At 41.6% G+C, this 25,854-nt stretch overlaps 1 protein-coding gene across 3 annotated transcripts in view; it reads left to right on the top strand.

The window, feature by feature from the left end:
• Positions 1–25,854, top strand: part of pip5k1ca (phosphatidylinositol-4-phosphate 5-kinase, type I, gamma a) — a 43,554-nt gene that overhangs the window by 2,298 nt on the left and 15,402 nt on the right. For all 3 annotated transcript variants that reach the window (XM_029428966.1, XM_029428965.1, XM_029428967.1), the window contains exons 2-10: positions 14,040–14,071; positions 14,873–14,959; positions 15,534–15,664; positions 15,858–15,975; positions 19,194–19,346; positions 22,468–22,767; positions 23,958–24,166; positions 25,189–25,272; positions 25,486–25,534. In XM_029428966.1, coding sequence (XP_029284826.1) covers positions 14,040–14,071; positions 14,873–14,959; positions 15,534–15,664; positions 15,858–15,975; positions 19,194–19,346; positions 22,468–22,767; positions 23,958–24,166; positions 25,189–25,272; positions 25,486–25,534 — 1,163 coding nt within the window. The remainder of the gene's footprint in view (positions 1–14,039; positions 14,072–14,872; positions 14,960–15,533; positions 15,665–15,857; positions 15,976–19,193; positions 19,347–22,467; positions 22,768–23,957; positions 24,167–25,188; positions 25,273–25,485; positions 25,535–25,854) is intronic.

Below are 25,854 nucleotides of genomic sequence, written 5' to 3'. Positions count from 1 at the left end.
GCTATGAATTCATGGCTCATGAATCAAAGGGCTGTCTAGTGAGGGACTCGTTGAGCTTAGCTGTATCAGATGGTGAAAATGGACATCTTTGGACGCCTTTGGCTGCAGAGGCACGTGTGACATGTCTCATGGACCCTGGGTGATTTCAGTCAGTGCACCTTCACATGCAATGGAAAACAGTGAACACAGACCTTACTGGAGAGGGAGTGTGAGCGTGCACTTGCAGATTAAACAGATGCATTATTGAGTACATCTTTACCCTGCCAAATATATCCAGGTTGATGGTTTACTGGACAGTTGGCATTTGATGTGTAACACTCTAATATTTCCCACCATGCGCAAATGGCTAAAACGATTGTTTTATTTATATTTAGGACAAAGCATATAAGACCTATTGTTTCTATATTGTGAAATAAGTGTGTAGGACAAAGTACCGATGAAGTACAGTGTTTCCCTGCGCTGCCCCCTTTTTTTCTTCTTTATATTCACAACTCACTTTTCACATTGAACAGGTGCTCTTTTATTAAATAAACTAAACGCTTATGTTATTTATCTCATTTATGTGCACGTTTCAGTTGCTTTGCGTATTTACATTCTCTCCTCTGCTCTGCTTCGCGAAGGGCGGAGCTCCGCTTCCGAACCAACACACACACACACACACACGCGTGCGCACACACTTACAGTGAGAGACAGAGCGAAGGAAAGGTAAGGAGAGAACTTCAAAAATCTGCACCATGCACGGACCTCATCCAGCCCAGGTAGCACCCCCCCAGAGCGGTAAACCTAGAGGAAACACTGAAGTAAATTACAAATCATTCATAACCTTGTGTACAGTTAAATGCAATAGGCCTAATTGTTTCAAAATTCCACCGGGATTTGTCTCACAGAACCACTGGAGTAGAGAACTGAAAGACTTCTTGTTTTCTACACCAACATCTGTAACCTTGTTAACCCATTTAACCGGAGCTTCATATCTGAATCGGCTAATGCTGTAGGATGAGTTGGTTTTGAATATTACTGAGGCAAGCAATATTTCAATTATGCCCATTATCAATGTGGCACTGCCTTGATATGCTATTAGGGCAGCATTTTATGAGTACTTAAAGTCCCATTAAAGAAAAAGCCAGTCTAGTCGATACCAAGTCGTCCAGTGAAACACACAGGGAGTTACTCTGCTTACAAAGTTATTCGCTATTACACTAAGTTAAATATAGGATGCAGAAAATCATACATTTTCCAATACATACCGTTCTATACAGCCATTGGGTGGTGGGTACAAACACTTTAATCCATTATTGTATATAGTTTTCCTTTGCTTCAGAGTAACAGACTACTACATGTGTGTGATTTCACTGACTAATATTAGTCAGCATGCTTTCGGAGTAAAGTCCTGACCAAAGTCAAGATTGTCTGAAGCATGTGAACGTTAGGGTGGGTAATCTTGAGAAGCAATCAATAGTACCGTAGATTTTAAAAGTATCCAACCAGAAAAACGCAGCCCAGTGTTGCCAACCCTTTTCTAATGAAGGTATATTCATTATATACAGTAGCTTTGAGTGTATCCTCCTCTAATACAAAGCTTTTCTAGGTTAAGCTAGTTTGTCTGATAAGCCCTGCAGTAGGGAGGGGTAGGTGTGCATCACACTGTGACTCCCGTGCAACTTCTGTTAGTGAAGGGTCTTAAAGGGATAGACCATTAAAGGCGATTCAGCAAATGTGTGTTCAACCCAGGGATTGTGTTTCTTTTCTATGGCAGTGTAATGACAATCTGGCTTTGACAGAATGAATAGAAATGTCACCTGAAGAGGTCTTGCTTGATTCTCATTGGCTGGTGGAGATGGTAGATGTTCACGTAACATGACATGTCAAAGTGACCAACCTGAGAGCTTGGTTAACGCCACATCTTGCGCATGTGTAATTGTCGGCTGCGCTGTTCTTCTCATCTGCTCTGAATGTGTGAATTCAACGCTTTGTGTGGATGTCACTGCTGGCTGTTAAATATCTGTCTGAGCATTTAGTTCCATTCAAAGGTCCTCATCCTCAGGCATTTGTAATTTGTCCCTATAGTCTCATGTCCAGCACGACAGCATTAATCTCACTTATCTTCTCCCCACACTCGTACTCATCTCCTTTCACCTTCAACCTCTCCTCTCCTAACTCACCTCCTCCTGCTGAGTGAGTCCCATGGCTCAGCCACTCATTTGTCACTATCCATCAATCCCTCCCCCCCCTCTGTGCTTTTTTTCCCCTGTTCTCCGCTTTAGGCAATGCCTGTCAGAACTGCTGACAGAGGCACAAAAGGTGGTTGACTTCGGTGGAACTTACTATCTATCTGCTTCCTCCTTATGCATTCTCGAAGGTCTCTCTTTCCCCCCTGTGGCTGTGAGGTCCAGTACCAGTTTGTAGCCAGGTGGCCAATGCACACGGCTTATATAGGATTTTGATCCTCTTCCAGGTCATTTGATGTCATATTATTTTACGTAGATGATGAAGCAGTTCAGTCGCGTCTTACAGGCATCTGATTTTGCTTCGCAAGTGACGGATGTGTGCTACGTTAGCTATTTTAAACAGACACCACAGCATTTGCAGTGTTTGCTGCTCTCTGTGCTGTGCTTGTCCAGGGTCCTTCATATTTTGGACAATAGAAGCTGGGAAAATTAGTGAGGGGAGTAAACACGGGAGATGGAGACACAGAGAGGCAGGAGAGACATATGTTGGATTATTGGCTGCATTTTCTATCTGTTGTGGTGACTTTGCAGCTGTAAAAGGTTATATGTGCCACTGGAGGCTCTGGCTCAGTTCTACACTAACATGACTGCAGTGTCATACTGCTCTGGCTTCTCTCAGAGGGGGGATAAGGCCCGCTGTTTTCAATTAAGAGAGTTACTGTGCCCACTGTGGCTATAATTATTTCATAATCAGGGGCAGGAGCATGAAGCTGTCAAACTCATCTTAAACATCCACATGGAATTAGAACTCGAGTGGGGCCTGCTTCAGTTAATGGACCGATTCTGGTACAGAGGAAATTAGGATGGATGTTAATTGTAGTAAGAGTGTCCTGGTTTCGAACCTAATCTAGCAAGTCGGAGCCTTTCTGTGTTTGCATGTTTACCTCGCGTCGATGTTGGTTTCCTCCACGGTCCAAAAACATGCATGTTAGGTGAAGTGGAAACTCTAAATTGCCCGTAGTTAATGAGTTTGTGTTTGTGTGTCAGCCCAGTGATAAACTGGTTTGTTCTCTGCTTTTCCTCCAGTGCATGCTGCTGAGATAAGCCCCAGATAAGCTCTTTAGATAATGTACTAAAATGATTAACCAACAAATTTTCAATTTAAAACATTGTGGGACTAGTTGACAAAAGGTTTCTGTGCTGCCTTTACTGCTCTGGTTTGTCAGATTTGTCTCTGTGGAAGATTTACAAGATGTTTTCACTCTGTAGTAACATGCATTTTTTAACTGCTTTCTTTTATGCTAGTTACAGGCATAGTGTCAACACAAAAGAAACGTGCAGCGCAACATTTTCTTAAGTCTGTCCTCCGGTGGCTTCCAGTTTGTGATGTCACAGTCCCAATGTTGCAAAATCCCATCATTGTGTGATTATTCTTTTCCTTGCACTGTAGGGAGAATACTTTCTTCACTCCTCTCCAGGCTCTCTCCACAGACATATCTGTTTGTTTTCTCCATGTTTTGACATTCTGGGGCAACTTGGAGAAGAAGCTTCATTTTCTATGCAGTGTTGAGCTAGATCAGCAGCTGCAGGCTGTGTTATTTGCTGCATTGTCTTTCACAAAAGACCAAGGCTGCTGTCTGCCCATCAGTGTCTCTGTGGGTATTCATCTGGGCCTATTTGTAGCTGTGGAAAGGATTTCACTTTGAAAACACAGGCAGTGCAGACTCACACTGTGCATACGAAAGAGGCAGCTTTCTGTAGGTAGGACGGTAAATGATAGAGTACACCTTGCTGAGTAACTAACCGTATTGCAACACAACAGCGGTGCCAGATCATCTGCACTCTAGTATGTGTTCATTCAGATGGCAGCCTGCAGAGGTGGCCTGTGTGGTGTAGCATGTGTAAGTTTAGCGTGTCTAAAGGACACATGCAATACCCCTGCTGCATGTGTATGATGGCAGACTTATCTTAATTAAGACTGAGGTACATGGTCAACTTAAAGCAATTTACTTCAACATTGCTGGTGAATTTAAGTAGCGATTGTGTCCCGGTCGGGAAAAGGTGAGTACTCAAATGCAAGACGGCAGACGAGGAGATTAACAAAAAGAGGGCTTTATTCCAAAAAGCTTTCAAAATAACAAAAATACAAAAGTAAACTGAAAAGACAAACCAGGATGACACGAGGATGACACGAGGAAGCACGAGGAAGCACGAGGAAGCACGAGGAAGCACGAGGAAGCACGAGGAGACATCTGCAAGGGTGACACTTAGATGACGAACGGACAAGGAACACTGGGAAAGACAGGGATATTATACACAGACACTAAACGAGGGGAACGAGACACAGCTGGGGAGAGAAGCTAAAACACAAGGGCAAGGTGAACGAACACAGGAGGAACAAATCAACAATCACAGAGGGAAAACACACAGACAGGAAGTACAACTAGACGTGACATAAGGGAGAGTGAACACTTCAAAATAAAACAGGATATACAAAAATCAAGACTGTGACAGATTGTCAGGGGCAGTATTCTGAAAACCAGTCCTGTGAGTCTTTTACTCCACAGCTTCATGACAGTTAGATAACGTAATACAAATGCATGACATATATATATATATATATATATATATATATATATATATATATATATATATATATATATATATATATGTATTATATTATCATGAGTTTCAGCTCTAAACTAAGCCCCAGATGTCAAACTAAATCTGCAGGTGAGTAAAGGTTGTTCAGTACAGGTATGAGCAGCAGTAATAGCTGTTGTGCAACTGTGCTCCTTCTGTAGTTACAGCATATTACCCTCCACTGAGTCACCCGTGGTGGAAGATGCTCCTCTCAGCAATAACAGCAGCACACAGGAGTCATGCTGATCACCACCGTGTTGATTTGTATGATCCACTCCCATGACTCCCTACCTAGTCTCCTCTCATCTCCTCTCTTCGCCGTAAAAGGACCTTTTATTCTCTGCTTTGACTGCATTTTTCCGGATCAGCGAGGACGCCAAGCTTGGTTCTGATCTGGGAGCTCAGTAATGAAAAAAATACTAAAATTGCATAAGAGTTTGAGCACTTATGTGTGTTTATGTGTGATTTTCCTGGGAGGACTGAGCTTTTTTTAGCTTTGCCCAGAGAACAGGGTGCTGCTACCCTGCCAGTCTCTTCAGGAGCAGCAAGACCTCCCTGCGGGAGTATAAAACACACACGCTCTTGACATATATCAGTCCCGCGGTATTAACACAACACCCCCAAGAGCCTTGAGTCCAGCAGAAAATGTTAATTGCCATTGTGAATATTCCTACAACTCTTCTTGTGATGAGTATTTGTACTGACTCAAGACTACATGTTGACTCACACTGTGCATGAGGCATCACATTGCCAAACGCTGGTAGACATCTGCATGCGACTGCATATTGCTGTTGTATTGACTTATGGAGGTGTATGCACGTGTTTGCGTCCCTGTGGTGTGTGTAAAAAAACCAGCTACTATCACTATGGTGCTCATTAATATTATGTGAGGACAGGGCCGAGCAGCTAGACTCCTCTTCAATGAAGCAACCTCTTTTTGCATCTCTTCACTTTGAATTCATTTTAAATTCAGCTGAGCTTTCAGGCCTCTCCAACGAGAAATTTCACTTTCATATCCACCTGTTCCATTAGTGTGATCCACAGTGTGAAATTAAGATGTAACCGTCGCAGCCTCTCCTGAACAGCGGCAATATTTAGTCTGGAGTTATTAGCTGCTGCCAGTTACCGCCAAGCCAGTCATTTCATCCACTTCCCATTGTCAGTTTGAATGGTAAATAGATGGATTTAGGATGCCGAAGGCAGACGGTTGAGTACTGGCAGGTGTGACATTTTAATGATGTTAGCATTTTTATTCGAAAACATTTTTGTCAACCTTTCACCAGCAGAGAAATGTGGAAATATATATATAACAGAAATACAGCCATTCCCTGCAATCACCAGTGAGTGCCTGTCCAAATTTGTTTAATAAATAGACTATTTCTTACTGTAAAACAGTTGTATTTCTCCCTAATAATGAAGCAGAGCCGAAACGAACAGAAAACCAGACAGACTTCCACCTGTCCTTAAATTGATGCCATTTTATCCTGATAATCCAGACAGTTAGTCTAGTGGCCTGGAGAGAATGGGATTGGGATTAGATAGTGAAGTAATAGTAACTATGTTTTAGCTGGATTTGCATCTAATCTTCCGTCTGCATGTTTGTCTGGCTGAACCACAGTCAGGCCTGGACAACTGGAAGTCATGGGAGCGAGTGTGTCAGTGTGAAGTGTTTCCAGCTCGAAAAATGATAGTTGTCTGTCTGTTTTTGAAATTTTGTGTGTTGTTTTACATCTTTGCAAAAGATCTGATAATAATCTGATAATAAGTACTAAAGGTTTTCCTGTGAAAATGGCTGCAATGACCGACTAGCATATAAACTAATTTATCTTCTTTGTATTTTGTTGGTAAATGATTAATCATTCAACTCAAATGTCCAAAATGTATCTTTTGTGTGTGTGTGTAAACAACAGCCAAATACTTTACATCTCATTTATAATGATACAGTATTATCAGTTATAACTTTATATGTCTTTACTGTTATTGACTAATTAAAGAAAAACAAATCAAGTAATTATTTAATTCATTTTATAAGCTAAATTCTCTGGATCCAGCTTCGTTGTGAAGGCCTGCTGCTTTTCTCTGTATTCTATGAAAGTAAACTAATATCTTTTGGTGATTTACTGCTTGTTTTACAAAACGAGCAATTTGAAACTGTGATCTGCATTTTTCACTACTTTCTGACAATCAACAATAAACAGATTAATCTATAAAGAAACTAATAGCCCTATAGTATTTCTTAAAGACTCCCCTTGTAAATAAAGGTTCTTATATTTGGACTCAGCAGCTGTTTGCAGTATGCATACTGTGTTGTGCATTGCTCATCATCTAGCTCCAAGCTAAATGCCTCAAAGGGATGTTTTTTGAGTCAAAAGAAGGCAGGAAGCATTTTATAAGGCCCGCTTGCTTTTGCTCGATGCCATTGATCGTAATGGATGACTTGGCATAGTGAAAAGCTGTTCTCTCTAACCCCTGCTTCCTCCACACATTCACTGCACGATACAAAGTGTATGATCTGCACTGACAGCAAAGGATGGAGCAGATTTCCTCCTTCTGTGCACACCGCTTTGTTCAGTAACTCAGAGGACTGCTGAGAGGAAATGTATTTCGGATAGAAGGTTGTAGATGAGTGCCGGCACCACCACGTCAGTTTAATGCATTTTCAACCAGTTCAACCATACTTCCTTCTGTAGTCTATAAGTAGCTGGTGTCACCGTGTGTCTGTTACTGTGTGTGTTCACATGCAGAAGCAGTAAGGATAAGCTGTAAGGTCGGATACTGTTCCGCCTGTGGAACTCTTAAAGCCTCTTTTAAAAGCTTAGCATTAAGAAGTTGATGACTCCTAAATTATTAGTGTTGCCATCCAAGTAGCCCTAAGCGAGGATGAATGATCAATTGAGAGGATTTATTGATATGTCACACACAGATATTTACAGCTACGTAGGAGTATGTTTACATGCGTATTAGTGCCGGGCTTTTAGAGTATCCTGTTAATGTGCTTGTGCATGCTAACAGCATGTCCTAGTTACAGAAAAACAGAGAAGCTCTAGTTTGGGCTGGATTACTCTGAAAGAAAACAGGATACTGTGGCATGTAAACACATTATCCATGTTTCCTTTTTTATCACTGTCTGCCATCTGCTCAGGTTAGCTGTTTCCCCCTGCTTCCAGTCTTTATGCTAAGCTAAGCTAGTCATCTCCTGACTCGAGCTTCATAGTTAGTCTACAGACATGAATATGGTATTGATCCTCTTGCCAAAAACGTAAATAAGCATATATCCCAACATGTTGCATTATTCCTTTAGACAATATAAAGATTAGATGTTGAACTGAAAGCATCAAATGTTGCTTCTCCATTACTCCTGATAAGGTAATGAGATGAGAATAAGAGAAGTGACAATTATAGCCATGATTTAAAAATACTGGAATAATAATGTATTGCCCGAGCCAAACTGCCTGCGTGGGCGTGAGCTCTTGGTTTTATGTTGGTGCCAATGTTAACAAGGTCTGTGTGTCCTATATGTGATGCAATGGAAATCTTATTTTCTTTTACCAAATTCAAGGTAAAGTGATTCCAGTATGTTTTAAGTTCCAGTAAAAGTTTTAAGCATATTGTGATGATATCATAAATATAGATTATTTTGGGCCAGGATAATCGTCCACTCACGACACTAGTTTGCATCCAAACATACTCCGTAAGCCTCTTTACTGCCTTCACTTTTTTTTATCACGGACCAGAGACAGGATGAGGAGCACACTGGCTGACTGGTGTGCTCATGGAAAAATACACAGCCTGCTGGCTACTGAGATCAAGGGCTCAGAGGTGGAATGGCCTGATGACACTGATTTAGGATCAGTTTGCCTTCCCTCGGTCTAAACAGCAGCTATCACTCTTGCATAACTCTCCTGTGTCAAGCGAACTAGGCTGAGGGTAACCATAAATTAACATATTCTAAAAAAAGGAGGTCCTCCAGGCGGCTGTCCATCTGAACTTCCAGCACAAAAGGGAACAAATGACTCTCCTCTAACACTCATCTCGTCCTCACACATAATATTACAATAACACGGACACAAGAGCTGACTGTATTTTACCCCACTTTGTATTGAGAAGGCTGCCTTGTTCATTTTCCTGCTCTTTAAAATTTGACAGTGATGGGTTTCTGCTTTCTCTTGGTCAGGTTCAGATGCACTTTGACACGATACGCACTCGCTGCTTTGTTGTGGCATAAACAATTAACACTCAATCGACCGCGGCACCCTCATTTAGCCTCTGCCGAGACAATAAACAATACTTTTAAAGACTGCCTCTTACTTAGCTCATCCTCGGGGAGTCCCAGTATTGATCAGGGTCAGACATGGCCGTCAGTAAGACACATCACCACAGTGTGATGTTAACAGTTAGGTGACACACCCAAGTCGTTATTTGTTTTAGATAGATTTTGTTGCTGAGATGCACTCAGACATCATATAGATGCTGCTGTTGTTGTTGTAGTTTTAAAAACAAGAAGTTTTTATTAATGAGTGGGTCAATAGTTGTAGTCTGTATGCATGCATGTCTATAAATTGTATACTGTAGTGGGGTGTAGTTGTGCTAATGCCCCCTTTAACAGCAGCATGTAAGGACTTCAGGCACACGTGCGTTAGTCATAAATATGACCTCAATTGGGGCACCATGGAAACAAGACGGAGACAAACTGTGTGTGTGCACAAGTGTGTGTTTGTGTGTGTGTGTGTGAGGGAATTATAAATATAAATCCAGAGCCGATATTATCGATTTTACATATTTACTGTGTACTGCCCAAGTTCAGGACACAGAACGTAATGCAGGTTATTATTACAGCTCAGTGTCACAGTTAAGTGCAAAGTCAAGTTAAGATTTTAACCCCTACAAATCATTTAAAAAGGGGGAAAAGTTCAAGAAAATAAAGCAGAACCCTAAGTTGGCTTGTGATCTATATGGGTTTTGGCTGCTTCTTTGGATCTGCATTATCCTCCACATCGTAAAGCAAGTTTGGACAAGAATCGGTACTAAGTGCGTCTATTGGGGGCAACGGCCGTCAAGGATTTTATCAGACATTTAAGTGTTTTATTACAATTTCAATGAACTTGATTGCATCAAGTCTTTATGGGAACACTGAGTTTATTATACTGAGACTATAATAACTTACTATGTAACCCTAATTTTGAATGAACTTATATTCAGTAATTGGATCAGCTGTCTGCTGAACTGATTTGTATTTTTGTATTTGTGACACAATAACACAAACTAACCGATCAAGGCAGCGGTGGACCAGCAACTCCGGTGTTCTGCGAGGTTAAAATAGTGTTTTTGTCAAAGGAGTCTGGTGGCTTTGAAGAGAGCATAGGTGGTTGTAACGGCTTCAGTTCCCCGTCGGATCTCTGAACTATCCCTTTTAAGCTGTGACCACTATCACACATTAATGGGTCAAACCTAGGTTTGAACATGTCCTTGCATCAAACACAGGGTTTGTGTGAAAAGCATATACAAAGACTGTGTTTTGCTTCACCTTCCATGGCTATCACCAGCTGGTAATGGACCTCTCTTAAGGGTGGAAGAGTGGGCCATTAAACCAGCACATAGCAGTCCGTCTAGGCAACAGTCTCACCCAGAAGCTATTTCTTTTTATGGGTCTATTTGTTGTTCCATCCCCTGAAGAACTCTACAGGCTGCTGCTGCTGCAGCATGATGGGAGGAGTAAGACCTATTTTTCCTCATGTCCTCATTCTGAAGCCTCTTTTCAGTGGCATGGATGAAATCACTTGGGTACCTGTTGAAGCTAGATGGAGGGATGTTAACATTGATAACATGTTATCATGTTAGACTCCTGTGCTGTAGGGTAGAGGCATTTCTGAAGATGTTTCTCTCACAGCTTACAGGAAAGCCATCATGAAATATGGTAGAAAGAAGCACTATGTATGAACCCCCCCCCCCCCCCCCCAGCTTTTTAGTATCCCATATTACTGTGTCCTCTGCTTTATTTCGCTGTAAAATACTTACATCATGTTTATGTCTCTCCATTTCTGTTATATTATCACTAGCGCTATAGTAATAGCAGCAGGGCAGTTAAGTTTTTGTCACAATAGGTTGCTTTCTTGTAATCATAATATAATTACATTTCAGTCTGGCACAAACAAATGTAATGGCTTACGTTTAAATGTAGTTCTGCATGGCTCCTACTCTAGCCTTCACACATCTCTGTTCTTTCACTAATCATATCTGTCCTCACGCAACTTAATTTCATTCTGCTGCTGAGGACATGGATAATAGATGCAAATTGGAATATATTAAGTGAATCCAGAAAGGTCATATAAAGATTCATCTCCTTAATTAAACAGATCTCTGCAAATGAATCAGAATCTGTTGACAACGGGACAAGATTCTGGTATCGGAAGCGTTCTGAGTTTCTTTTGTTGTCTGTTTGAAGTCCGAGTAGTTTTGACCAATCACGTTTGAGCGGTCTTTGATTACATACATGTACACAGTCAGAACGCATTGGCAGAAATACAATCTTGGAACCCATCGGCTCTGGTCTGACGACACATTTTTGTAGCTTTTAAAAACATTTGTTTATCCATAAACGTATAATGCATTCATATGCAGATATCTGTTTATTTAAGCTCCATCTGAAGTTGCTAATCGGACCGTAAACAATGAATGAATATTCGTTTGCGTTATGTGGATATCCGCTGGCAACAACGTCAGACCGATAGAACAAAGATAAGTACTGCTCTCTGCTCTTTATTTTAAAGACAGCAAAATGTATAAGAAATGAAAACAACAGCATTACCATGATGTTTAAGACTGGTCATAATTGTAAAGTTATTAATACAATATACTGTATATGAAGCAAAGTGGTTTGTAGCTTTTTCCCAAGAGAGATTAGGCAGTGGGGTACAAATCGGTCTGTGTTTCTGGTTAAACCGTCACGCTGGTGGTTTTGCTCTGAGTTCCGCAGGGAGAGATGGAGCACATGCTTGGACACACACACAGCCTGACTCATTCACTGCACACACACTATGCTATAAAACCTGAAGTCTAGCAATCACACACTCATACCCCCTCACACATACCTTCACATGCATTCCCACATTGTCTTTACATGCAAGGAAGTGATTGCAGATGCAGTAAGACACATGACATACACTCGCACACATAGGGAACAGGCATTTGGAAATGTAAAAGCCAATACACACATAACCAGCCAATCAAATGCATCCACACACTTGGACCTACAGACACACATACTGTAACTAGTATGGGATGGTAAAAGGCTGAAGAGCTTCCTCTTTAATTATGTGCATTGCAAACATTCTTTCACCGGCAGGATTTTTCCTTCAAATTTTATCCCCTTGATGTTCCAGCTCGGGAGCGTTGCCGGGTTCGCATTGGCACGCTTTGGCTTGCTCATCTCGGTGCAAATCTGAGCATGTGTGACAGAGGGAGAGAGATAGAGACACAGAGCAGGAGGAGGGGAGGCAAACAGGCTATTCTGTGGCTCAGTCACATGGGCGTCCACGAGAGGCAAGGCAGGCAGGCGGAACGGAGACCAGAGACGCTTGATATCGATTCAGATATCGTTTGTGTCTCGCCAGGTGAACACTGGCGAAATTTATATATTATATTTATAAATGAGCAAAGAACCCATTTTGAACCTATCAAAGTGCTAAAACATAGTTCTTACAACCATACAATATTTCCCAAACTTTATACCTCTAACATGTGAGCTGTGAATAACAATTGTTGTTTTGCATGAAATAATTAATAATTAATATTAAATAATAATTCCATGTAGCTGTTTCGGTTTTAGGGTCCTGGTATCGTGCGTGCTGGCTCACTGTCACATGACTTACTGGGACATAGAACAGAGCCACCGTTAATGTTCTCTGTATGCCTGGTTTCAAAATGTATTATGTACTTTTAAGTTTAATGCATGTGCAAAATGCATTGCAATGTCATAAACAATAATATATCTGTTAAGAGTAAACAGAAATAAAACTTGTGTCTTGTCCAAAGTGTTTTTCCAATTAGGATTATTTGATCTCGACACTGATACCCTCTATTATTTATGAATAAATAAATCTGTAGTTTCTCTATAAATTCCCCCGTCTGGGCGACTGAGTGTGATTTAGGTTATGAAGATAACAGAGAGAATTACTCCACCTCACTTTTGTCTGAAACCCTCTTCTTCTGTCTCTTTCCACTCGTTCATCTGCTCATTTTGTGTTCTCTCTTTCCTGCCCTCCTGAGCCTTGTCTCCATTATTATGCTGAGTGGTATACGTCTATAATTATGCATCTATTTCAGGACTTGCTGGCGAAAACATTCCTCTGATTGCATTTTACTACTGCCTTCACTCTGTTATTAGACATAAAATTGTCACAACATAACAGATGTAAATCTGATGTACTTCTGAGATTTGTTAGATTAGCATTTTTAATGTTTGCTGTTTGCATTTGTTCGTGAAACATATTTCAGTTTAGATTGCTAAGCAGTGGGAGTGTGTAGTTACTACTAGTCCCTTGCAAATCGGCATCTCAGTGATTTAAGCTTTGATTTATTTTGCAAAGTTTTCAGTTCTCTCCAGGTCAAGAATTATGGAGGCTGGCAATTATAAATGAAAGCACTTTAGTTTCAAATTGAGGAGGCTCATCTCGCTATTCGCACAGCAACCGGAGCAAGAGGTCTTTGTGAATATTATATAAACATAACTAGGCTTATATAATATAATAATATTAAATATAAATATTATATAGTATACTATCTAATATAAGCAGATGGTACTCAGAGACCTGACATCATACTCAGGGGATAATGTCATTAAAATGGAAACGTATCCGTGCGAATGTGCAGCACGAACGTGTGCAAATAGGGATTTTTATGTTTAACCCTTTACACTTTACATTTGACCCTAAATGCTGGACCAACCGTCAGACACACAGATATTGCCGTGCTGCTAGCATGGCTACACATGCATTGCATCACACACACAGTAAGGCTTTACAAAGGACTTGGTGCCCTTGTAGCTGACGTTATTGTTTCCTGCAGTTCCTCCACCCACACTGTTATTACATAATGTTGGACGGCTCTGTCCACCCTGTGGTATTCATCTTTGTCCCAGAGAGTACTAATGATGCTGAGTAATGGAGCCTCTCTGTCTCAGAGCAACACAGTCATCTCTGTCTCTCTCCTTTTTCTTTCTCTCTCTCTCAGATGCTGCTGCTAGGAAAGCCTTCATCACGGAGGTGAGCGACCCTCTGTCCCTGTGATCATCCCCTCTGTAACGGCTCTTTTTAGTTCCTTTGTGATCCTCCACAACAATAACATCGAGTTCTTTGGTTTTAGCCAGGCGCTAATGAAACCACTGAGGATTTAATGCAATTAATCATTGGGTCAATTCATATTTTCCTCGCTTGGTGCATTAGGACTAACACAAAGGTCAGTACAGACTACGAAGGGCCGGAGAGTTTTTAAATATCGATTTAGTATTCTTTGTCTTTGCTTGAGAACTTGGCTCACATTATGTTAATCCTCCTAATTTAGTAAATCTCATCCATCTGGCACTTTAGCTACTGGACCGTACGTTAATGCAACCATTAGAGGTATTGCACAATTTGTTTGATTTGAGTCTTCTGGGGACATTTATTTCTACTTCAATGCCAATTTAAACCAAAAAGCTCAATGATCATAACTTACAACAGCACCAGAAGTATTAACGATGGATGTCTGGCCTTAAAATCTAAAATATCCACTGCAGCTTCTACCATTAGAGCAGTTTCTACATCAGATCAGATTACAAACTGTGCTATCAGACCCCACGCTATGCACAGTTTGAGTTAGATGGAGGAAGGCAATTTTGCATTTTTGCATTTTGATTCAAAATGAACACCTGGTCTGCTCTATGAAAGTTAGTTCACGACATCAAAGCTGGCTCTCATGCATTAATGTGTCACTCTCCAGTCTTTAATATTTAAATAATCAATGTTAATGAACAGGTGCAAATCCACCTGTCACCATAACACAAGTCTCTCTCTTTGTCTCGCCAGATGCCCTCATCCTCCGGCCAGCCTGGTCAGGGAAAGAAGATTGGCCACAGAGGGGTGGATGCATCAGGGGAAACTACTTACAAGAAGGTACTGTAGACAGCACATGCCTGTAGCATATGATGTATTCTCTGGTTCTAAACATGTCAAGACTCCATGTTGCCCCTAAAACAGAACACATGCTGGATTTCTTTTGCAATAAAAGTGTTACATAGTAAAACCATGTTAAAAGTATTTTCTGTCTGAAATGATCTTCAATCGAACATGAATGAATCGAAGCGTTCGTGTACGGTGAGGGTTAAAGAAGGGTACTCAATACCGAAATAACCCAGTACCAGGTAGTATCAAAGTCAAACAATACCTGCATTCGATCTTTTCTGTACCCAGATCTAGAAATATTACTATTTGTACGGTTTTCTCGCAGCCGTTCACTACAAGCTTTCTTCAAGCTACACCCCATACTGTCTGTACTGTGGTGAAGTCGAGTGCTCTGTATTTCACAGAGTTGGCAGTTGTACAGTTTTTTTAAGTCCTCTTTTGGTGTCTGTGTCACTTTAAGGGTATTGCTACAGGTATCGTCCTTTTTTTTTACACAACGCCCAGCCCTAAAGAAGGGCCAAGTATTTCACTCGGCACATCTCTCTCTGCCTCCGTCTCTACACAGACCACATCCTCAGCCTTGAAAGGTGCCATCCAGCTGGGCATCGGTTACACAGTGGGCAACCTGAGCTCCAAGCCTGAGAGAGATGTGTTGATGCAGGACTTCTACGTGGTGGAGAGCATCTTTTTCCCCAGGTCTCTACTGCAGACAAACACATAGAAAGACACAATGTATACATGCAGCATGTTTCCAATGCACATATGGATAATACAATATTACGTTTTCTGCTGATATGTTGTTAACCCACTTTAATGTTCACGTGAGAAAAATATGAATTTGATTTCTGTCTTCTCATCGTATGTGCTCTGATATCTTTCTATTCTTTAGTGAAGGCAGCAACCTCACTCCAGCCCACCATTTCCCGGACTTCCGCTTTAAGACATACGCTCCGGTGGCCTTCCGCTACTTCAGGGAACTGTTTGGCATCAGGCCGGATGACTACCTGGTAAGATGTTACTGTGTCTGTGTCCTCTAAATGAATTAAAAGTGAATTATTACCACATGGATGCGACACATGCTTAGAACTATATGGTACAAAATGAAAGAAAAGGATTCATTGAGATGGCTAACTATGGTGGGAATCAAACTACTAATATCAGCTCTAATCAGAGGGATAGAGTTCAACAGGAAGCGAGAGAGAGCAATCGAGAGGGATGGAAGAAGAAAGGGACGGGAGGGAAGATGGAAAAGACAATGAAAACAATACGTCAATTAATATGACTAAAATGGAATTCATAAAGATGAGAACTGCGCTAAGAAGCGGTAGAGAGCTGAGAGGGGAAGAATGAGAACGAGAAGCACTAGAGAGGGCAGAGGATGGTTGAAGAGAGGGAAGGGAGGTCTGCAGCTTGTCACACCTCATCAGCGTGGAGGACCTGGAGGATGATGATTCACCGCTGTGCCCTGAGCGGTCTAGCAGAATATACATACAATGCTAAGTCAGTGTGTCTGCATGTTTCATATGCACATATCTTTAACGCATCGGTTCTCCAACCACGTGGAAACACCACATCCTGCCTCGTTCCTGCCATCTCTCTCAGCCGGCCTGTGGTCACTCAACACATCATGTCCACACAAGCCATCAGGGGACTTGTTACCATCGACTTGCTATCAGACTCATTTTACTCGGTTACACTGAAGTTTTACTGGAGGTATAATGAAACAGAAGCTCTTTCTTCTTCCTTCCTTTATCCTGCTTACATTCATGTAAATGTTCTCGCTAATTAAGTGTTTAGCCGCTTGTACTAACATTAGTGGGATAGGGTTTTCTAATTTGCTTAATTGATAGAGCGCATCCTTAGGGGACTCAGTTCTCCTGCTGTTTTTTTTAAGGGAGACCCTGAATCTCTTCCAGATGCCAGGCGTGCTGATCTACCTGATTCTAATTCTAGACCCCCTGTGGAGGTAGAACATTTAAAAAATAATATCCCAATTGGGTCAATTAAGTACCCCATTACATTCATAGTGTAACTAACAATATGGGAGGTTTTCCACAACAGATCAGTCCACCTTTTAAAAGAGTTTTCCACAGAGGTCTAAATGCGGTGTTTGGGAGGAGCATCTTGACATGTCTGTGTAACTTGTTAGGCATGGACACTGCTTTGGGTGTAACCAACACTTTGATTCTAACACCACTGTCAAACGTACAGAGTGAAAAGACTCATTTGTGTCCCTGTAAGAGCTGTTACATAAGCAGCACAAAAGCAACAAACAACAGACTGATCTGAAACTAAATATACATTAACTTCATGTATAAAACAAAGTCTATATAATTAGCATCATCTCACGGTCTCCATTCAGCAAATGGAGCTGGTCCAGGCTTCATCATGTGACCTGAGAGTGTTGGTCAGGTGATAACTTTGGCTCGATGCTGTCACAGGTTTCGGCCGATGTTTTCTGTGTCCGGTGTTTATTCAGCCTGTTGTCCAGGGTCCTGGCCATTCCACCGCCGTGTTCCCCACAGCTGTTGCATCGAATGTCATTCACTCTCACCAGCAGAGATCCTCCGGTGTGAACAGACAGGACTGCAAATAGCAATTATTTGTTTTGTCTAAAAATATCAAATAAAAATCTGTTTTAATTTCCCACAGTAATAAACATATTTGTTTTATTTGACCAACAGTCTAAAACACAAAGTTTTGTATCATATATATCAAAGCAGAGCATGAAATGCTCACATTGGGAGGCTGGAACCGGTGATCATTTATTATTTTGATTGAAAAATGACTAAAATGATAAATAGATTTAAAACAGCTGCAGATTAATTTTCTTTCCATCGACTAATCAATCATTGGACCAATTTATGCAGCTCTAGAGAAATGGGATTTAGGTCATATTTGCACTAGCACTCATGATTTAGTGTTTAGTGGGAAAGCATTTGGTAAATAATCTGTTTTGCACTCACACTTTGTGATAAATTCCAATCGACTACGGCAGGTACGATCAGATGGAATTGTGAACATATTACATTTCCCACCCCAACTTTATCACCTCTAAGGTTGTTTAACCACATCTACAAAAGGACTTTCCTGTCAGTTATATTAGCAATCCTGGTGTGAAAGTAATGTGCACATCCTTTTACCTGCCACTCTGTGTGCATGTTACCATTTCCAGTCAGCCATTTTCACACTTTTCCTCTCCCCCTGTTCAGCTGTGTGTTGAAGTGGGGAAAAAAAGGTAGGAAACTAAATGTCAGGCTCTTCCAAGAGGATGTTTTCCTTTCTTTTTTTTAAATTATGTCCGTCATTACTTGCTTTTAAGCAGCGGAGAGAAGGGGAGAGAACAAGCTAATTATCTGAGCTAACCGTCATATCAGCAGGAGTCTAATGTGTGTATTAAAAGAGCTAGAATCATAATTTGACATCTAAATCCGTCTAATCTACATTAGCTGCTTCTGTTCTACTACAGTTCTTCCCCAGTTGTTTCTCTCTCACCCACAATCTACTTCATACCATCATTTCTTCTCCTAATTCTGCCATTTATTTATTTATTATCTTGGGCTCTATGCATATGTGTGTCAAGATGCTGTTTTGTGTTTGAGCCACAAATGTCTCAGAAACGCTGAGTGAAGCCCAGGGCTGAATCACGCCTGTTTCCTTCTGCTGCTGTGCATCATTCAAAGTGTCGCGTAGTTATTTGCGAGTGCCGACAACTCCATTCGCTATTTGTGTTTTGATCACCAGTGTTTTTGAAAGGAGCTCATTGTCAGCACTGCAGGCAACAGTGTTCGGGAGCACTGCTGCCTGTGTGAGAGGAGTCCGGCATATTTTAACGGATTTGTGTCCTTTCTTCACTGTACTAGACATGTGGCTGCATATGTGAGTGAGAATTAGAGTGTGGAAGTGTAAAACAAATACCCCGGATTCACTAAGCTCCGACAACAACTAAGCTGTTATCTCATTATCATTAGCAGAGAACAAAGCCTTCAGGGAGCAGCTTCACATCTTTAGCCGGTGCAGGCCATCTCTGTATTTGGGTTAGGTTATCAGGAAAATCATTTTTCACATTACAATGTCTTTTTGAGAATGTTTGGTTAATAATATAATATATAATATAATAAAGTGTTTAAGGTTTTCAATTATTTGACCAGCATTTTCTCTCTCCCTGTGTGTGTGTGTGTGTGTGTGTGTGTGTGTGTGTGTGTGTCTCTGCGTGCACCTGCAGTACTCCTTATGTAATGAGCCTCTGATCGAGCTGTCCAATCCTGGTGCGAGTGGCTCGGTCTTTTATCTGACGAGGGACGACGAGTTCATCATCAAGACTGTGATGCACAAGGAGGCTGAATTCTTACAGAAACTGTTGCCTGGATACTACATGGTAAGCAAAGTGTGTGTGTGTGTGTGTGTGTGTGTGTGTGTGGAAAAAATACATGTCATTGTCCTGTTATGTAAAAGTTAAGTCAAATAAGCTGCACTTCAGATGTTTTCGCCGTATTACTGAGCCTTTACACTTTCAGGTTCAGTCGGTTTTCTCCTTTTGTCCCTTCATGGTAGGCATCACACTTGCAGATTAATGCGTGGAGAAAGACTATTTCTCATGCGTATTAATATACATGCTCAAATAAACAATAAGCTAAGGGTGCACCGATCAGGATTTTGTTAGGGCGATCGCTAGAAGCAGTATTGGCATTTATCGATCCTGCTCTATTTAATGGCTTCTATTTATCAAATGATTTAACTTTTCTAAACAATATTGTATATTAAGCATTACAATTAGGAGATGAGAAAGTATCATGAATTGACAACTGTCTATTTAAATTGGGCGGAAACGTGCAACATATTCTCCTCTCTCTCTTAGAGACTCTCTGCTCATTACTACCTCATTCTCCGCCTTTGCTTTTTCAGAATGAACTAAACAAAGCCTAGCTGATGCTGCTCCAGTTGGGATTTTAGAAAGCATGTAGGCCTGACGTGTAGCATGTTTAGTGTGTGTGTGTGTGTGTGTGTGTGTGTGTGTGTGTGTGTGTGTGTGTGTGTGTGTGTGTGTGTGTGTATCGCCGCGCTATGCTGGCTGTCCCTTTTTAAACAGACATCGATTCAGCTCTGTGACTAACTCCGCTGCCGGCTTAGTGGCAGAGCAACAATAACCCCCCCCAATACTTTTTATACAGAACAGCGAAGCAGAATAACGCTGCAACAGCCCCGGCTTAAGCAGGCTGTGTAAAGGGGGCTTTAGAGGCCCAACTCACAACTCTGGTGAAGCCATTTTTACGGGACGTTTTGCGTCATCTCATCGTCCTTTAAAGAGAACAAACTATGGGACAAAGTTTACCTCGGGATCAATAAAGTATCTATCCAGCTATTTCCAACTAATATTGGACGATATCGATCGGAGCCCCCTTACAATAAGAGTCATACACACTGTACAACGGGTGGAGAAGCCTGTCTGCGCTCATGTATCTCGGTCTAAAGAGGTCACTGCACACATGCAGCCTTCACACGTTTATTTAAAATGCCGGCGTCCAACTGATGTTTTCATTTTGACTTTTATTTTTAGATCTCAGGTTTACATAAGACATTGACAATCTCTCATCCAAGCGTGACATCCTTTTCATATAAAGCAGACATAACAACTCAATCATATCCGACTAAAACCTTGGGCTATGCGGTTTCACAAGAGACTGGCCGGTGTGTTTCACATAAGCCTAACATAGCCTGACTTGCGCCAACAGTACCCCCTCCCACCCACGCCACAGTCTGCAGGCTCAGTCTGAATGAAATCAACCAGCAACAGCTCCATGTATGTCCATGCTACTATTCCAGCCTCTTGAGGTTCACGGCCTTCAGCCTTGTTTTTATTCATGTGCCAACAGCCGTGGCCAAAGACCACTGCAGGAATGTATTGAATCATTTAGGGATGTTAAAGGCTCAGCGTATTTACCGTGACCTTTTTCCGTTGGCCTGAAATGCTCTGAAGCATTTTTTTGCAGGAATAATTAGTCCAAGAAAGAGGTTTAATGAAAACAGAGATATTCAGGCTCATGTAAGACGGCTGTAGCCCGAGGCCACAGCAGGTGCACTCTGGAAAAAGAGGCAGAATAGCACAGATGAACAAATCAAACCCACGCCAACATAAGCACAGTGTAGAAATCTCACAAAGCATTAGGCCGTCATTGGTGGAGCTCCTCATGACTTCCACAGCTGACTGGCTGATGGTGGAGGGCTGGCTGAGGAGTCTGGCTCTGGGCAGCATACAGATCACAGTGATGTAACAGGCTCCACTGCTGTTACTTCTCTCCCTTCTGTGTATTAGCCCGTCTATTATACGCCTTGCGATCTTTTCTCATGTTTTAAAGTCTTATCTCTCTCCCTCTCGATGTAATTTACTTCCCTTTATGTGTCGCTCTGCCTGCCTCGTGTTTTAATCCACTCTTTCTCCAGCCTTTCATATTTGCTCTCCTCCCTCTCCTCTCCCTCACGTGTCTTTGTTGTTGGCTCATCACTGCTCTGCCCTCTTAACATTGACAGAAGGGTCGTGTGTGGCTGAGGGCAGAGGATGCTCTTTCTCTCTATCATTTGCAATCTCTATCTTTTTGTTTTGCTCTCTCTACCAGTTTCTGTCATCTGAAGGTCACTTACACAAGTGCTGAGCCTTTTAGCCATACTTCCACATTCATCCTTCATCTCTCCTCTGCCGGTTCCTCTTTCTTTCTCTTCATATCTACTCCTGAATGCTATGTGCTATCGCTCTTCCTCTTCTCCCTCATTTCTCTAATGGGGACTGGGTTGGCCCAGGTCCCAAGGTCAAAGCCGCTTTTTAACTGAGCACCCAGACACACTAACCTCTTTGTTTGTATTGACGACTGAAATATTCAGCACAGATTGGTGATTGAGGAGAGTCTTGTGTAGAGTAAATGCAGAATCATGTAAAATAAATTGAGATAGGCACTTAGTTAAAGTACTATTTAAAAGTTTAAGCTAATTGTGTTTGTATACGCTGACAATCGTGCGCCCTTTTCCTTTTTTGGGCATTTATGTTAGAGAAAATGACTCAATGTTTCATAGCTCTGTGAGATCTTGACTTCTGTTTGTTATGTAATGCTTTTCCTGGTGCGGTCAGATGAATAAATGTGTAACTGTGGCCAGTGTGTGTACACTGAGAATTGTGTGAGGTTTATTTGCTATTTGCAGATCATGTATCACTTATACTATTGCTCAGGTAATTGTTTAACCCTTAAAGGTCCCATGAAATAATAAATGATTGCATCATGTTTCCTTTTCTCCTCCTGCAAAGTGTCAAAAAACTTTAGTTAGCACGCCTTGGTCTTGGGCATTTATATGAAAATTCAATACTGTCAAATGTCAGCTTTTCCCCACAATTAAACCCCTCCAATGTTAAGTCCTGTCTCTACATCCTGCCAAAGCACGTCAGCAGAAACCAATTTATGAGACCTTTAAAGACCTTTTGCTTTCTCCCTCTGCCGTGCACTCTTCTCCAGAACTTGAATCAGAACCCTCGCACTTTGCTGCCCAAGTTTTTCGGCCTCTACTGTGTCCAGTCGGGCGGGAAGAACATCCGCGTGGTGGTGATGAACAACGTCCTTCCCCGCGTAGTTCGCATGCACCTCAAATACGACATGAAGGGCTCCACCTACAAGAGGCGAGCATCCAAGAAGGAAAGAGAAAAAGCCAGGCCCACTTTCAAAGACCTGGACTTCATGCAAGACCTGCAGGACGGACTGATGCTGGACCAGGACACTTACAACGCGCTGGTCAAGACCCTACAAAGGGACTGCCTGGTGAGTGAGATGAAGGGAGTTGAGATAGACAGGCGAGAGAGCTTGCAGGAAGGAGGGAGAAGGTGCCTAGGGGGTGATGACGAGGGAAGTTACTGATTCTGAAGGAGGATTCATACAACACTCTGATCAAGAGTCTGTAGAGAGAATCTCCCTAGAGAGAGAGAGTGGGGGGGGTCCTAGGCAGTAAAGGTTAGCAGGGAGGATTAGGGGGATAGTAGAAGGAAGGATCAAGTGATGTCATAATGCAGCGTTTCAAAGGAAAGATAGATAAAGAGTAGAAAGTCCACCAAAATAAATGAAAAGAGATATTATGGGGCTTTGATTCAAGTGGATTGCACTCAGCATCCTATTGTTTGTGCAAATGCTCGCATGGCATGACATTACATTGCAAACATACATCATATTTAGAATAACATTACTATCTGTAATGTTCCTATATTGTATGTGCTCCATCATACTAGCAAGTTTACCCTTTGCAAATGACTTCATCAGCTAACATTACGCTAGAGCCATGCCACGTGGCTATCGTCAGCTTAGTTTAGATTCAGCGCCCCTGCCTTGCACTGCTCTTTGCTAGTAGCTTTGTTTCGTTACATAATTTATTGTTGGATAAAGTCAACACCGTTTGTCATAATAAACGCTGGCACATTGAACAGCCAGATCAGCTCTGGGAGTCCGACATTATCCAACTAAGACAGTATTTTGCTATGTTAGCTACACATGGTTAGCGCTGTAGGAGAGCTGAAGAGAGGCAAGACACTCCGGAGCCCGAATAACCGTTGCAAATACAAAGCGATTAATACGTGTGAACTGTTACATAGAGTACCTTTTGATAAAGGAGGATGGATCATGGACGGATGGAGTGAAGAAGTCAGTTAAAGAAAAAGCTATTTATGAGAGTGTTCCCAGGATCCCTCACTATAAATGAAAGCTTTGTTACGAGCATGTTTAATTAGGTGTCTGATCTGGTGGCAGGTCTGCCCTTTTCTTGTAAATCACTACTTCAAATGAATTTATATTGTTCACATATATTTTACACATTGTTTATTAGTGTATACATCACTGTATGTACAGTTCCTGTTGTCATTCCCTCTGACGCTGACCCTGTTATGCACTCTGGATAAAAGCTTTCTGACAGATTTATACGTCCCTGCAACACTTACACCTGCCTGCACGTGTCCTTTGCTCAGGTGCTGGAAAGCTTTAAGATCATGGACTACAGTCTGCTGCTCGGGGTTCACAACATGGACCAGGCGGAGAGGGAGAGGCAGATGGAGGGCTCCCAGGGCGGCAGCGACGAGAAGAGGCCCGTGGCCCAGCAGAAGGCCCTGTACTCCACCGCCATGGAGTCCATCCAGGGGGGAGCCGCCTGCGGAGGGACCATCGACACTGACGACACGTAAGTTTTGGCAAAAGAAGCAGGGGATAAATGTGAGAGTTCATGTCTCAGACTTTCATGCCATATCACTAATGCTAAACAAAGTGGAACATATATAATATAACAATAATAAACTTGATCAGAGCACTTGAATTCAACTGCTTTTATCAGTTACTCTTCTCCTGACAGTTCAACTGCTTTCAGTCATTACACTCTCCTTCCTCACCTCTTCAACTTTTCTCAAAAAGCTTCTTCAAACTCTTTTTGTTAAACAGTTTCCACTCCTTTAAATGCTTACACTTCACACTTCACACTTTTAAACTGCAACTCTCATACCTTTTTTAGACGTTTTCACTTCTGGGATTTTCAGCTTGAGTGGGCAAAAATGTTTCCAGAAAATGTTGCCTCTTCTAGTCTAAAGGGATTACAGGATGACACTAAAGCAGGTTGCTCCACTTTTAAGTGACCCTGAAGGCAAACCTGAGATTTAGCCATCAAACAGTCAGTGGTGTCGTGCCAAAAGATCTCAGGCTGTGTTTCGGTTCAGTGTGGATTAAAAACCTTCTAGCTATGAAATGACAGGGGTGAAGGAATTTGAAGGAAGTGACAAACGATCCAATAACATCAAAGTAAAAGCATCAATACATATTATCATCATCATTAAGATATGCCCTTATTTTGAAATTCTTAACTGAAACATTTGCACTTAATTATGAGAAGTGCTGCACCTTATAGTGTAGAACAGGAGGTCTATTTGTCCATTAAAAATAATAGATGGTTTTTAATTTAAATGTCTAAAAGAGCCCCTGTAATAAAATTGTCAAATCACAAGTACTTAGCTTTTATTAAATAATGGGATTTTGTGATTCAAAATAATGCTTAAAAATGTCCAAATACTTCCTGTAGCTGCTTTATAATAAACAACACACTAAATATACAGTTTTTACTGTGAGTTGCCTGCAGGGAGTGTTGACTCACAGCATCCAAATGCACAAGTTCACGACATACTTTTCATTTCAGCTTTGTTTTTCTTCTCATTGCAGGATGGGCGGTATCCCAGCTGTGAATGGAAAAGGGGAGAGACTTCTTCTCTACATTGGAATCATCGACATCCTGCAATCCTACAGGTGATCATCACAGTAGTCATGTGATCATACGATACCCACACAGATGAAAGTCAGATAACTGAATGTGCACTGTGTGACAGTGTTTTCTTTAAACCATACACTGAATCAACACATTTAAGGTCCTCAGCCCAAATATTCATGTGTCTATGAGCCTAATATATAAGACATGTTTAACGTCACTGTGTTAAACTGTGCTTCTCTTTGTTTCCGCAGGCTGATCAAGAAACTGGAGCACACGTGGAAGGCTTTGGTTCATGACGGGGTGAGTTTTTAATAGCTTCTTACATAGAAACACAGCCAGTCAGATGAGTCCGAAACATAAAGTACACACACACTTATACAGGAGCTCATACTCTAACAGGTTTTTAGTCTTGACTCTCCATTGTAGGGCTGGTTTTGCTTACATACAGTCGGGCCCTCTCTGAGGAGACTACACAAAAACACAGCAATTACATTTAGTTAGGCCCAGACCCCATAAACAATAACCTCCAGCTTTTTCTGTTTTCGTGTCTTTGTGTCTGTGAGCAGCAAGCAAGTCTATGTAGACACATTCACCTCTGCGGGTTTGTTTTTGTATTAAAG

Source organism: Cottoperca gobio, chromosome 4, assembly GCF_900634415.1.
Source record: "Cottoperca gobio chromosome 4, fCotGob3.1, whole genome shotgun sequence".
Classification (NCBI taxonomy): domain Eukaryota; kingdom Metazoa; phylum Chordata; class Actinopteri; order Perciformes; family Bovichtidae; genus Cottoperca; species Cottoperca gobio.
The sequence above is the reverse complement of the archived record's forward strand: the minus strand, read 5'-3'. Positions and strand labels throughout refer to the sequence as shown.